This window comes from Microtus pennsylvanicus, chromosome 2, assembly GCF_037038515.1.
Source record: "Microtus pennsylvanicus isolate mMicPen1 chromosome 2, mMicPen1.hap1, whole genome shotgun sequence".
In the NCBI taxonomy this organism is placed as follows: domain Eukaryota; kingdom Metazoa; phylum Chordata; class Mammalia; order Rodentia; family Cricetidae; genus Microtus; species Microtus pennsylvanicus.
The window spans coordinates 16,856,507-16,871,714 of NC_134580.1; the positions used below are offsets into that span (position 1 = coordinate 16,856,507).

Below are 15,208 nucleotides of genomic sequence, written 5' to 3' on the forward strand. Positions count from 1 at the left end.
AGTATGTAAGATTTAGCCAATAAGAAGCTAGAGCTAATGAGCCAAGCACTGATTTAATTAATACTGTTTCTGTGTGATTATTTTGGGGCTAAGCAGCCAGGAACCAAACAAGTGGCCTTCCTCCAACAGCCATCAACCCTAAGCCTGGACCTCAATCTGGTTCCCATTGTGACAACTGAATGCCACAGGCTAGGTAGTTTGTATGAAATAGAGGTACTCTGGGTATAGTTCTGAAGGCCCAGAAACACAGGGTCAGACAGCCATCCAGTGAGGTCAGGCTGAAGGCCATCGTGGAGTTTAGAATCTGTCAACACAGGCCGTTGTGTGGGAAGATTGAAAGTCCAACCCATCCTCCTTCTAAAGTCACAGTCCCTTGGACCAGGGCCCTACTCTTTCAGCCTCATTTAGCCTTGATCACCTCCCCAAATGCCAGATCTTAATAGCACACAGAGAAGAAAACTCCTCCCTGACTCTGCTGGGGACATTAAGATCACAGCATCCCATTAGACTTAATGCCTGAGGAAATCAGGGGGTCCTGAGCCATCCACCCACACTGCCTCAGTCTCTGTCACTGTGATAATAATCCAGAATCGGGGCAGCTTATGGAGGGAGGGCTTATTGGGGCTTGCAGTTCAAGAGGGCTTGTAAGGAGACTTCACATCAAGCAGCATCCATGGCGGCAGGAACTCACTGAGGGCTCACGTCTTGAACCACCAGCTTGAAATAGAGAGAGTGAGCTAGAAATGGTGCCAGTCTTTAAACTCTCAAAGCTGCCCCTAGTAACACACTTCCTCAAGCAGGGCCACAGCTCCCAAGCCTCCCTAATGGCACCACCAACTTTGGACCAGTTTTCAAATGTTCAAGACTGTGGTGGATGTTTCTCGTTCAAACCCGTACACCCACCCTGCTTCTTTTGGTTTGGTTTTGGGTTTTTTTGTTGTTGTTGTTATTTTCCACCCTGCTTCTGTGAGCATACAGCATCTCCTCAAGGCTCTAAAGAGGGTCCAGGAAGCCGATGATCAGGATGTGGGACTTAGGGTGTGCCTGGAACCCTCAGAAGGACAGGTGAGGGTCCAGCTGTCCAAATCCACCCTCTCCAGGTTCTTGCCCTGTGTGATCCCCATGAAGAACTCCTCATGCCCAGAGCATGTCAGCCTCATGACCTCTCTGCAGTCTGCATTCCTCCAAGGTTGCCACTTGAAGAGACCTCTCTTTGTTAGAATGTTTTATGTTTGGTGGAGTTCATCATGTTTTACAACTTTATTCAAGCTACCTGGTTGTATCCTATGTTCACTATTTGATGGTATGGGTGATTTTATTTTCTTTAAAAAATTTTAATGTGGGAGTATGGTGCACTCACGTGCATACACCCAGGTACACATTTGTGTGTGTGTGTGTGTGTGCGAATGTATGGTGCATTCATATACACACATCCAAGTATGCACTTGCATATGTGCAGATGTGTGGTATACTCAAATGCACACATTCAGGTACACGCTCGCATGTGTGCAGATGTATGGTAACTCATGTACACACATCCAGATAGACACTAGTGTGCGTGCAGATGTATAGTGCACTCATATGCACACATTCATGTACGTATTTATGTGTGTGCAGATGTCTGGGGTGCACTTATGTCTACACATTCAGGTACACGCTCGCATGTGTACAGATGTATGGTAACTCATGTACACACATCCAGACAGACACTAGTGTGCATGCAGATGTATGGTGCATTCATATGCACACATTCGTGTACATATTTATGTGTGTGTAGATGTCTGGGGTGCACTTATGTCTACACATTCAGGTACACACTTGCATGTGTGCAGATGTATGGTACATTCATCATGCACACATCCAGGTAGACACGCGTGTGTGTGCAGACACATTTGATGTCAACTGTCTTCCATGTCTTTGTTTATTTTTGGAGCCCAAAGCTTACCATTCCAGCTATATTGTCCAGCCAGCAAGCCCCAGGGATTCACCTGCCTCTGCCTCTTTCGTGTTGGAATTACAGATGTGCACACAGTGCCCAGCTTTCTTTCCCAAAACACACAGTTTGAGGGAATGAAAGTCAGTTCCTCATGCCTCTGTACTTGCACAATAAATACTTGACTGACTGAGCCATCTCTCCAGAATCTAGTTCCATTTTTTTCTTACTGAAAGATACATGCACAATCATTTTTATTTGAATGATATACACACATATATGGATATATAGATAGAACTGAAGACATAGCAGAGATAAAACCTTAAACATATTTCAACTCTGTCTACCAATGCATTTGCAAACTTAGATTAAATAGATTTTTTTAAAATGCAAAAAGTAGTTGTAATATGCATAAGAGACTTGAAAGAACTACTACTGACTGAAGAAATTTAAATTATAACCAAGGACTTCCCTCTTCAAACACTCTGGGAAAGACTACAATAAAATGGAAATCTACCAGACTTCAAAGGACAGACAGTTCCTACAACTGGCTTTTCCAGAACATGTATGTGGAATCATATCTTATCACAGAGAGAGAGCAGGAGGCTGCTTTAGAAAAGGGACAGTGGACACTTCAAAGGCAGTATGTCTGCACTCATGTCCCACTGCTAGAACAGAGAACCACAAGCCTCGCAGCTTCAAAACAACACAAATCTATTGCCTTGTAGTTGGAACCTGCAGGTCAGAAGCCCAAAGTGGGTCTAGTCAAGTTTAAATCACGGTGTGGGTGATACTATGTCCTCCGGGGCTCTGGGGAAAATATATCCTCTCCTGCCCATAGACACACGGCATCCTTCTGATGTCCACCTCCTTTCAATCAAACCAGCTGTGGCGCAAGTCTTTCCTGTCTGTCTCTCTGTCTCCTTTTTCTACTTTGAATGACCCTGGTGCTCATGGACACTGGATAACTAATTAGTAACTGCCGTTCTATCTCAACCTGAGCTCCTCTTTGTCACATTAAGATGCGTCACCACAGGTTTGAGAAAGAACAGCCCGAGCATCTTCCAGAAAGTGTGGTTTCGCCCAGTACATGCCACTCCAGGACCTTCTGTATCCACCACGTCTATCATCAGAGTCAACAGATCAAGGCCCAAAATAACCTGGAAAATATTTCAACTTTACCGATAAGGGGCAGACTTATTTCCTTTTAATTATTCCTTCAACAATGACGTGAAGCACCAATTTATAATGCATTTTGCAGACATTTGGACATTACAATTCACCTAGAGATGCTAAGAATGCTCAAGGGGATGTGCAGAGGCTGCTCGCAAACACCACGGCATTTTATACACAAGGCTTGAAGACTCTGGTCCTGGGACCAATGGCCTGTGAAAACAGAAGGATGACTTCACTCCAGTCTAAAAAACACATCATCTCTATATACTCAAACACCTCTACGTATTTACATAAGCACATATAACTTCTGCGTCTGTGCGTACTCTAGTCTAAAAACACATCATCTCTATATACTCAAACACCTCTATGTATTTACACGAGCACGTACAACTTCTGTGTCTGTGTGTTTGTCTTTCTCTCTGTGGGTGGTTTGTGATTTTAATTTTTCTCTGTGTTCTCAGTTGCCTGATATCTCTCTCTCTCTCCCTCCTTCCCTCCCTCCCTCCTTCCCTCCCTCCCTCCCTCTTTCTTATTGTAAGCCAGGAACAAGCTGTGAGTTTAACTCAGAACACTCTAGAAATAATGGAGACCCTGAAATCTAGCAACTGTTACTGGCTCCCACATGACGATATGCCCCGCCTTGGCACCCATGGCAGACGCTCCCGGCAGGGTGCTGGCAAACACAGGCACTGCTCCCTTCTGCGCTTTCTGGCTCCGTGAAGGAAACTGCAGGTAGGAGGCTCTCATTAGGAGCAGTCTTACTTAATTAATCTTTCATTATTGGGCAAACCATGGGAAGGATGGGCTCCACCAGGAAAACCGTTTGCAGCCCTTGTCAATTTGCTCACTCCGCGAGCAGTCCGCCCAGTAAATCAAATGCTTGCAAGTGCAGTGCGTGCGGCAAATAATTAAACTGTCCATAAAGGCTGCTGAGGTCTTCACAGAGCTTAATTGTGTGTGACTCAGCAGCGAGGCATGGTCTGCCGGAGCCAGGAGATGATCCGGCATTAGCCGACTGCCTCCCCTGCTGGTGGTACGCAGGACTGACTCTGCCCTCTGAGGGTGGCTGCAACACTGGACCTCTGGAAGCCACAGTCTCCAGGTTAACCCAAGTCCATAACCACCCGCTCCTCCTGGGCAAGGCTTCAGTATCTTAAAGATGTTTTAGAACCTGGATCTTGCCTTTACTTCATCCCTTCCCTGGAGCCTGTGAAGTCTGCCTTCAGCACCTGCCCATACCTCCCTGCCTTTCATCACGTATTCTCGGTCTGTAGCCTCCAGTATCATCCACAGAGAACTCCTTGTTTGAGGCCTCTCTCTCTCCATCCCCAGATACCCAGGGGATGCAGCATCCTTACTGGTCTCTCTCTCCACATCCCAGAGCTGCGAAAACATCACCATCTAGCCATGTCTCATCAAGCCTCCTGCCCTGACTTTCTGATGAGGCCTCTCAGTTCCTTGTCCTTCACCCCAGAGAGAGCAGCTTGGGTGCCTGTCCCCACTACATCCTACCCAGGCTCAGATCACCCTGGGGACTCAGTGAACCTCTTAGCAGGAGATGCCATCCACAAGAAGGCCACGCTTCGCCTTTCAGACTGGGCACCAAGAGAGCTGAGCATAACCCTGCATGACCCTACAGGTCATTAGTGTTTCCATTCTTCCATCCATTGTGCCTGCTTCCAACAACTTTGTACAAAGCTGCAAATAGAGTAGAGGCCAAGACACAGTCCCTGGTGTCTCTAAACCCCTCAGGCAGACACGGTCCACACTGTCCACTACCAAGTTCCCGGCTACTTGGTGAGCACTGATGAATGAATGAATGAATGAATGAATGAATGAATGAATGAACGAACGAACGAATAAAGGAAGGCAGATGCCATGAAGCTGCTACATGCTTGGGGCTACAGTAAAAGATAAGATCCACCATGGTTAATGGATGTAAAGGGACAGAAAAAGGACAGGGTGTATGAAGTAGGAATGACATGGAGTAGACGAGGCAGCGGCAGTTGTGTGTGCAATTTGATGACAAGACCAAGGGCCCCACCTATCTGGAGTTTTCACAAGCTCTCAGAAGGATGGTCTATGAAGTACAACCTTCCCTCCATCTCTCTCCTCCCTGATCTCTTCCAGCGAAGACTGAAGACCTTCATATCAAGAGAATGGTATCAGTCACAGAGTCTGTGATTTTAATCTAAGTGTTTAGGAACGAAGTTAGTGAGCGGATCCAGCGCTGAGATGGAGGAGACGGTGCAAGAGTAACGGTAGGGAGCCATGGCCAGTCTCACAGGAGGGTTCAGGGAGAGAGCCATGACCAGTCATGTGCACTGGTGGGAGCTGCTGCTGAGTTACGAGGAGCCACAGCTTCATCCTCAGGAGTACTGGCGGGTTCCTGCCGTGGAACAGACTGAGGCTGGGGATACCCTGGAGAGCCCCATCATGCCAGTGGTGCTCAGGGCTTCAGCTGTGCAAGGAGTGTGGTCTACTCAACGGGAATTTGAGATACATGTGTAGACGGTAGACCACAGCCCGTGCAGTGGGGTGAGGTCACCCACTCAGCTTGCAGAGACAGACTGAAGAGTAAACACACAGATGTGGAGTGGATGGGCCAAGGGAACACCTAAAGATGAGGAGATGAAGACAGAGAGAGAAGACTTGCGAGCTGGTGTACAGGGAACTCTGAGAATGAATGTCATGGTAAACAGTTCAAGTGGATGAAGTGAAAAGCACCAGTGGAATCATTCACTTCCTATTCATTAATGGATGTCACCCATTGCTGTATGGGCATGGCCATGGAGGACATCTTCAGAAAGGGGTTGGGAATGAGGGTTGGACAGCCGTTGACCCTAGCCAGCCCAAGCAAGACAGACATAGCTCTGGCAGGCCTTGCCCTTCTCTTCCATTCCCTCCACCTTGCTAAAAACCATCTATTCCCTTATATGGCCACTTCCTCCTCTTAAGGCTGACTACCAAGGTCCAACCATCAAAATATTGAAGTCCAGGAATCAAAAAACCCCTTGGCTCACCTAATTAACATGTCTAATTAAAATTAAACTTCATCGTAATATGAGGTTGACTTTTACTTTTATAAACTGCCCTTTGCTTATGGCCACATCTGTCTCCTTTCATTCCAGAGACAGTCCTTTGCCCCCTCCTCCCCAGGACAGATACCCCTTCCCCTTCTCCATTGTTTCCCTGACACCCCCTAATCCTCTATCTCCTGCCTTTGTCTCTTACTCCCTACCCTTTGTCCCTCTGGCCTTTGTGCTGAGAACTTGGTTTTAGGGTGTCCTGAGCTAATACTGGCCCTTATAGCTGTCACTCATGTGTCAATGAGTAAGAAACAGGCACCAAATGTCCTTTGTCCTGCCTTCTAGAATCCCAGAGAGAGTAAGATGGGTTTCAGATTTACTGGGTGGGAACAAAGTCATGGATATTTGGGGAGCAGGAATGAGCTGGGTTTGCTTATAGGTGGTAAAAATTGCATTTATGAGAAAAGATCTGTGGGTGTCGGGTGGAAGTTTCTGGACAAAGAGATGATGACAGAGCAGCAAAGGGAGATTTCAGAGCCCAAGAGAAATGACAGGGAGGAGCCTTTAGACTGGGGACTGGGGACAGTGATTTCAGGAAGCCATGGAGCCTCCACACAGAAGCCCTGGGAGGGCAGCTCCTATCCAGAGTGTGTCCATAAGAAACACCTCCACGCAAGCTGCTTCCTATGGGCAGCTATGAGGTCTCTGTAGGGCATGTGACTCAAGGGCTGACTAATGCCTCTGCTCTTCACGTGTGGTCTAGAGAACAGGCTCTTAGGCAGCAAGTTCCTCTGGATTGAAGCTTTTCCCTCCTGCAAAGAGGGTTGAGGTGGTGAGACTCACTAAGTAAACGGACCTCATAAAGCTAGGAGAGCTGAAACATACAAGACACTCAAGGATCCTCCCCAAGATTATAGAAGTAAGCCACTGCTGGGCAGAGGGGACCCCCTGACCAGCTCAGCTTCCCCGGAGACAGTCTCTGGCCTGTGGACACGCCTGCACGCAAAGCAAGGAGTTCTGAGGCCACAGCTTCTGTCAGCAGGCACCAAGGTTGGAGAGGGCTTTCAGGTGATACATCTTCCTGTAAGGAACCCCAGTGAACCCCCTGGCTTGCCAAATAAATTCATTTTTTGTTCTGTTGCTACTTCCTGTCTGGGACAAATAGACATTTCTCTGCATCTCGTCAGGAAAACTTAACACAACACATGGTTTGAGTCCGCGGGAGCTAACACTTCAGGTGGGTTTACTTTGAAATGAGCTTCCCAGCCGCCCAGAGAGGCCGCACAGCCATATGCTCTAGTGCGGACCTGCCATCTGCAGGCGGTGGGTCTCATTTCAATAGGTAATTGATTGGACATGGGCCCACTGCCACTCGAGAAGAGGCCTGGCCTCGAGGGAGGGTCCACCTGTCTGTGGCAGCGAGGGTGGGTTTTCCTGGCTTTTCGAGATAATTGAGTGTGACACCTGCTGCTGCCAGACACTGCGACCGCCAGGGTAGGCAGATGAAGGCTTTGTTCCCAGGCATCTGTCTGTTACCCCTAGAAGAAGTTTCCTAAAATCCCGAATTCAGAGGCGTCCACAGCGACGGCCTGAGAATGCTCAGCCCCGCACTCTGGAACTCTGAGCTCCGCCTGTGCTCAGTTCTTACCGATTCCCAGTACAGGCCTCCCCACTGCTGACTGGAGCTTGCCTCAGAGTAACATTTTCCAGGTCCAGCATTGCCGTGACTTGCTCGGAGGCTATTGGAGTCTAAAGAACGCTCTTTCCTGTAGTAGGAGGCCACTTGTTTTTTCCTGGCTGCCCAGACTCCCAAAATAATCGTACAGAAACTGTATTAATTGCAATACTGTTTGACCAATAGCTTAAGCATATTTCTGGCTAACTCATATCTTAAATTAACCCATTTCTATTAGTTTATATTTTACTATGAGGCTCGTGGCCTACCAGCAAGGTTCAGGCATGTCTGTCTTGGGCAGCGGCTCCATGGCTTCTCTTTGATTCTGTCTTTTTTTCTCCTACCATTTAGTTTAGTTTTCTCTGTCTAGCTCTATTTTGCCCTATTATAGGCCCCAAACAGCTTCTTTATTAGCCAATAGTATTCACAGCATGCAGAGGGGAATCCCACATCACCTCCCCTTTTCTGTTTAAATAAAAAGGAATGTTTTAACTTTAACATAGTAAACTTACATATAAAAAACAGTTATCAAGTAAGAATTACAGTTATAATATTTATACTTATTTTATTTTTATCCTCCTGCTACACTTTCCATGTTTGCTGAAGCTGCACAGCCCACATGTGGAGGTTCTCTGGATGTCCAGTGACAGGCCAGGAGAGCACTGAGTAAAGGCAAAGCTAGTATTTGCTTTGCAACTTTAAAAAAAGATTTACTTCAGACTGGGTGTAATAATGCACACTTTAACCCACACACAGACAAGATTAGGAATGTCAAGTCTGGTGGATTTCTGTGAATTCAAGGTCAGCCTATCTATATATTGAGTTCTGGGATAGCTGGAGCTCTATAGAGACCCTGTCTCAAAAAAGAAAAAAAAAACCAAAGCCACAGAGAAACCCTGTCTCCAAAAACCAAAAAAAAAAAAAAAAACAGATTCACTTTTTTTCTTAATCATGTGGATTCATGTGTGTCTGTGTGGGTACGCACATGTGAATGCAGGTGCCTCTGGAGGCCAAAAGAGGGCACTGTCACCCCATAGCTGGAGTTATGGGTGATTGTGAACCTTCTGACCTGGGTCCTAGAAAGTCCAGGCCTCTGCAAGAGCAGTGGATACCTTAACCACAGTGTCATCTTTTCAGCTCCAGTTAATATTGCTAATAGACACTGAGGCAAGCACTAGCTCACTGTAAAAAACATGGGGAAATGCTCCATAAAAAAACAACATATCAGTCACAAAAGATAGAGTGAAAACCACTTAAGATAATTAAGAAACCTTGCTGCTATTGGGAATGATATTTCAGCCTAAGAAGAAAGACGGGGCCTCTGAGAAGCAAGGTCAGGATCAGCTTCCAAGAAGTCCCAAGACACCTATGCAAGGCCCTGTTACCTTTTCATAATTCCTCCACTAATGCAGTTAATTGTAATGGAATAAATTGTAAGCAAGGATGTATAGACAGACTTTTCTTTCCTACCCACCAGCTCCCAAATAACTGATGTGGAGAAAATATTAATTATAAATTCTCAGCCAATAGCTCAGGCTTATTACTATCTAACTCTTATAATTTTATACTAACCCATATTTCTTATCTATGCTTTGCCACATGACTTGGTACCTTTTATCCATGCAGCATACCCATCTTGCTTCTCTTTGCATTTACTGGTGACTCCTCTGAGTCTGCCCTTTTTCCTCCCAGCATTCTCATTTTGGCTTTCCCACCCAACCTTATCCTGTTCAGCTATTGGCCAGTCAACTTCTTTATTAAACCAATCACTGTGACATACATTCACACAATGTAAAGGAATTTCCACAAGAATGGCTTCTAGCTGTAACCTCAGTGGAACTCTAAAACACAGCTTGCTCAAGTACTAAGGGGACCCAAGAGGTGAGTGAATAGCCACATGGCAGGATGCCCAACTCTCTAGGACATCCACAGTGGGACAAAAACCCTGGCCTTTCTCCCAACTCCCTAGGTTTTTCTAGCCATCCAGCAGCGAGTTTCCTGCAGCTAGGCTCCCCCCAAAACCCAAACCCATTCAGTAGCCATCCAAACTACTAGCCACACCCTGCCTTCAAACTCTTCTATCCTCCTGCAACCTTGGTGGAACTCTGAAACACAGCTTGCCCCTATACTGAGCATTGTCTGACAGCCAACAGAACCTGTCAAAGTCCAAGACAAACAAGACCATCAAGGTTGGCAGAACCAGCAATGGCTGCTCAGTCTAATGGCTAGCAGACAGGACAAGTCCAGCCATTAGGACCCAATAGAGACAGACAGAAGGGGGTTCAAAGCATGAACAGTCCCTTAATTGGGTGGGCAGCACATGAACAGGTTTTATCATCAGCTCGTGTATATGCATGTGTACATGCATGTGTATGTGTTATACTTAAGTGCATGCATGCAATGTGATTGCAGGTACTCATGGTGACCAGAAGAGGGCACCAGCCTCAATTCTCATTGGTCAGAGAAACATGCAGAGTCTGTTAACCCTAACTTGCCCAGATATGCCCAGAGAACTAATCCATCTTGGTAGAAATCTCTTTATTCTTTATCCCGATTCTACCTTATGTCTATAAAATCCCCTAGACCAGTGGTTCTCAGCCTTCCTAATGCTGCAACTTTTTAATACAATTCCTCATGTTATGATGATCCAACCATAAAATTATTTTCATCATTTCTTCATAACTATAATTCTGCTACTGTTAATAATCTTAATGTAAATGTTTGGTATGCAGGATATTTGATATGTGACCCCTATGAAAGGGTCATTTGACCCTCAAAAGGGGTCATGACCCTTGTGTTGAGAACCACTACCCTACATGAATATCTCAGTGGTTTTTCCTCTCTTGGGAACTCCTTCTGCCCTGGGACATGTCTCTCACTTTTCCTTAATTTCTATTAATAACTCTTGCTTTGATCTTTCTTATGCACATGTCCATATCTTTTTTAATTCTTCTCTCATACACTAAATCCCAAATGCAGTTTCCCCTCCTGCCTCTCTTCCTAATTCCTGCCCCTACCTCCCTTCTCCCCAAGATCCATTTTCCCCTCCTTTCCCTTCAGAAAAGGGCAGGCCTCCCAGGAATATCAACCAACCATGACATATCAAGTTATAATAGAACTAGGCACACCCCTTCATATTAAGGCCTGACAAAGCAACCCAGTAGGAGGGAGAGGGTGCCAAAAGCATGCAAAAGCATTAGAGACAGCCCTTGATCCCACCATTAAGAGTCCCACAAGAAAACCAACATACACAACCTTAACATATATACAGAGGACCTAGGTCAGATTCATGGAGCCTTCCTGATTATTGGTTAAGTCTCTGTGAGCCCCTATGAGCCCTGGTTTGTTCGTTGATTTTTGTGGGCCATTTTCTTTTGGTGCCCTTGACACCTCTGATGTCTACAGTCCTTCCTCACCCTCTTCTACAGGAGTCCCCAAGCTCCACCTAATGTTTGCCTGTGGGTCTCAGACAAATATGTCCACATCTTAAATTTTCATTTGCACGAGAGAACATACTTAAGAGGCACTCTCTCAGGTTGATTGGGGGTGACCACTGAGTTTCTGGTTTCATAAGCTCCTGGGTCACACCTGTCTGGACTGAGAAAGATCCCAATGTTTTCAAAAACTATCTAGCTTTTCCCCTGCCGCCCCCCCCCCCCAGTTGCGCGGAGGCGGAGCAACGGGTGCGTTCAAGATTCGGCCTCACCCGTAATCCACCGCCATGGCCGAGGAAGGCATTGCTACTGGAGGTGTAAAGGACGTCAACACTGCTCTTCAAGAGGTGCTGAAGACCGCCCTCATCCACGATGGCCTCGCACGTGGCATCCGTGAAGCTGCCAAAGCCTTAGACAAGCGCCAAGCCCATCTCTGTGTACTTGCATCCAACTCTGATGAGCCTATGTATGTCAAGTTGGTGGAGGCCCTTTGTGCTGAGCATCAAATCAACCTGATTAAGGTTGATGACAACAAGAAACTCGGGGAATGGGTAGGCCTCTGTAAGACTGATCGAGAGGGAAAGCCACGGAAAGTAGTTGGTTGCAGTTGTGTAGTGGTTAAGGACTATGGCAAAGAATCTCAGGCCAAGGATGTCATTGAAGAGTACTTCAAGTGCAAGAAATGAATAAATAAAAATTTTGGCTCATTAAAAAAAACTATCTATATGCAGTTACTGTACACTAGGCGGTAGACTCCTGAAGAGCAAGCACCCGAGTCCCCGGCCAGGGTGTCCTCAGCAGCTAGCTCATCAAGGACCAGCCAACCATCACCACTCTGAGCGCAGCCCTGCAGAACTTAAACACTGACACCCAGTATTGATGAGCCCCTCCTCCAACACTGTCCAAGCAAGAATTCTGCCCTCCTCCCCATGTTGGTTCATGTGTCTGTCATCTTTTCGTAAACTACAGTCATCTGGGAAGAAGGAACCTCAACTGAGAAAGTGCCTGGAGGGAAGTCAGTGGAACCTGTTCTTAATGAATGAATCGTGTAGGAGGGCCCAGACCACTATCGGTGGTACCACTGATAGGTAGGTGAGTCTGGACTACATAAGCAAGTAAGAGTCAGGAAGAAACATTCCTCCGTGGTCTCTGCTTCATTTGCTACCCTACTTCCAGGTCCTTACCTTGGGTTCCTCCTTGTCTCTCCTCATGTAGACTGTAAGATGAAACAAATCCTTGTCTCCCCAAGTTGATTTTGGTCTTGGCCTATCATAATAGAAAAGCAAGAAAATGAGAACATCTCCTCACCCCATCTCAAGACTATCACATGCCCTGGATCCTCAATCAGAAATCCCCTCACATCAGTCATCCCCACTTCAGAAGGTACTTAGAACAGTAGTCACTTCTCACTGCACAGAAGTTCAAGGACCTCCCTCCCTTTCCCCTACCCCACTATGGCTCTGTTGGCATGCCAACCCAGTGCAACCTTTTGAGATACAAACATGACCACCGTTCATCTCAGTGTAGGACTAGGCCAGGGTACCTACCCCATTGCTATCAGTAGAGAAGTTAAAGCCATAAACAAGGGCTCAGCTCTCCTTAAGATCTGGCTCTGATCTCCACCAAGTCATGGTGGCACACACCTTTAATCCCAGCACTCGGGTGGCAGAGGCAGGTGGATCTCTGTGAGTATGAGGCCAGCCTGGTCTACAGAGTGAGTTTTAGGACAGGCTCCGAAACTACAGAGAAATCCTGTCTCTAAAAACAAAATCAAAGAAAAAACTGACTCTGAATCCAAGCCCCTCCAAGTGTCTGGAAACTTGGTACTGAGTATCCCCTCTTTGCTCTGTCTTCTACTCCTTGGTGGCTGATGCTGCAGAGAATTAGCAGCACTGCTTTGGGTCCTGCCACACTAGTCAACGTGTCCCCATGACCCACCCTCTCTTTGCCCACTTGTCTAACGCCTGAGTTGAACTTAAGAGTCTGGTCTCACACCTCCAGCACAGCACATTATAGGGTCCATGGAGCGGAGATGGCCCTCTTGAAACTTCCATTACTGTGTGTGGAACTGTAGAACTGTAGGCACTCTGTCCAGTGTCTGCTACTCTTGTTCCTACTGCCTGTGCCCAAATCCTGCTTAGCCTGCACAGGCAGGCCCCAGAAGTGCAGAGGAGGTTAGTATGGAGTGTTCTGAGTTCAAATCCAGGCTTCTGCACCAACTTCCTGAGTAACCATGAGCAAAACAGAATCACAGGACACCCATGTATCCTGTGAAGGATCTACTGAGTTCTTACAACCAAGACCCTCCAACAATGCCCAATATATTCTGTTTGAAAACCAAGGGGTTACCACAGATGTTGCCCTAAGTATGATTATCTAATCTACCATCTCTTATATGATGCTGGCTCAAGAGGTCCAAGGGATGCCAAATACCATTTCCCAACTCTCCAAGATGCTTTTACTACCTCTGATTCCTGGAGTTGGTTCTTGCTGTATCTCTGAGACACTATCATTGATTTCTTCTGACTGGATTTCATTTTGAATGGGCATCACAGAGTATCCTAGCCATGGGCATCACAGAGTATCCCTTGTATGATCCCGACAACCACTGGATAGTACCATTGTGGTATCTTGGTTTTATCTGAGTAAAAGGGTACTTTCCCCTCTGATCTCCCTAAACCCCCACCTCTAAGGCTCTGGTCTTTAGAGCCACCATTAGAGGACTCCATACCACACCTCACTGCCCCCTTCACAGGAAGGACCATATTCCCATTCTTCACTGGCTACCAGATAGATGGATAGAGCTCAAAGGAAGATTCCAGGAGTCCCTTGAGGCTGGAGACTAGTGTGACTGCAAGCTGCCACCTGCGACTGAACAAGTAGTGCTGTTGCTTCCTGGGCTAAAGCCAGATGGTGTCCAAAGTGGAATGGCCACATACTTATGTAAAGAGCACTGCCCACCTTCAAGATAAGATGGTGCCAATCAATGCAAAGAGCTTGAGGCTTAGCACATCATAAGACCTCTTCAGTGGGCTCCTGAAGGCAGAAGAGCTCGTGAAACCCAGATCCACTTAGGGTCATGTTTCAGTTCGAGAGGGACCAGAGCCTGCACTCTACTCAGGACTTCCTAGAATGGGTGGCCTGACTAGGAAACCTCAAAAGGAGATAAGCCAGCCTTTTGAAGACACCAGAGGGAAGGCTTCTAAAGGTCTCTGCCTAGCAGAAAGTTCTGAGATACCATGCTGTGACTCCTTCTGAGCTGAGCAACTAAAGTCCCGGAATACAGGTTGAAGGAGTCTCCAGGGTCTGCCTGGAGGAGACGCAGAGACCAAGCTTATGCTCCCAGGTCCCTACCTAGGCTTTGGAGATGTGCTGGAATGGCTCACAGAAGACATTTGTCATCGGCCCTTTTCATCTCTTCCTCCCAGTCACAGCCAGGGAGACATCCTTCAGCATAACTGGATGCCCATATCCCTCAAACTCAAGTCCAATAGCATTTCCTGGTGGATAGAGCACTTTCCCTCTGTGTTTCAAGTTTATTTCAGCCTAAATTATTAAGCAGATTGTTTAATAATGCAAGCCTTCTCATTGGAGACAGCAAAGCAGACGCTGTGTTTCAAAGCATATTGTTTCCCCAAAGCAGCAGGCAACGCAGCTCCCTTCTCTCTGATCTTCGGTCGAGATCATCTGCTAATCGAGACGAAGGAGGTTTTAGTTGGTGAATAAATGAGGCCTGGCTCTGTTTCATGCTCGACCCGACAGCCGTGGACATGTTGCTCTTCTTCCTAAACAATGCCCACTTACTTATTCATTTGCATTTGACATGGTCTCTGGGACAATTGTTGGCATTCCAGCGGCTTTCAGTTTATCACACAGGCTGTCTATGCACAAGAGCGTTTTCACACCTGGGCTTGTGTGCAGCATCCTTTTATGCCATACGGACAGGTACGGCTGGTGTATT

General features: G+C 46.7%; 1 protein-coding gene across 1 annotated transcript; it reads left to right on the top strand.

Moving 5' to 3' along the window:
• Positions 1-11,469: 11,469 nt before the first annotated feature.
• LOC142844715 (small ribosomal subunit protein eS12-like) lies at positions 11,470-11,964 on the top strand. Its single transcript, XM_075963525.1, has one exon. The coding sequence runs from the start codon at positions 11,535-11,537 to the stop codon at positions 11,931-11,933; it is 399 nt and encodes a 132-aa protein (XP_075819640.1). The 5' UTR covers positions 11,470-11,534; the 3' UTR covers positions 11,934-11,964.
• The last annotated feature ends 3,244 nt before the right edge of the window (positions 11,965-15,208 follow it).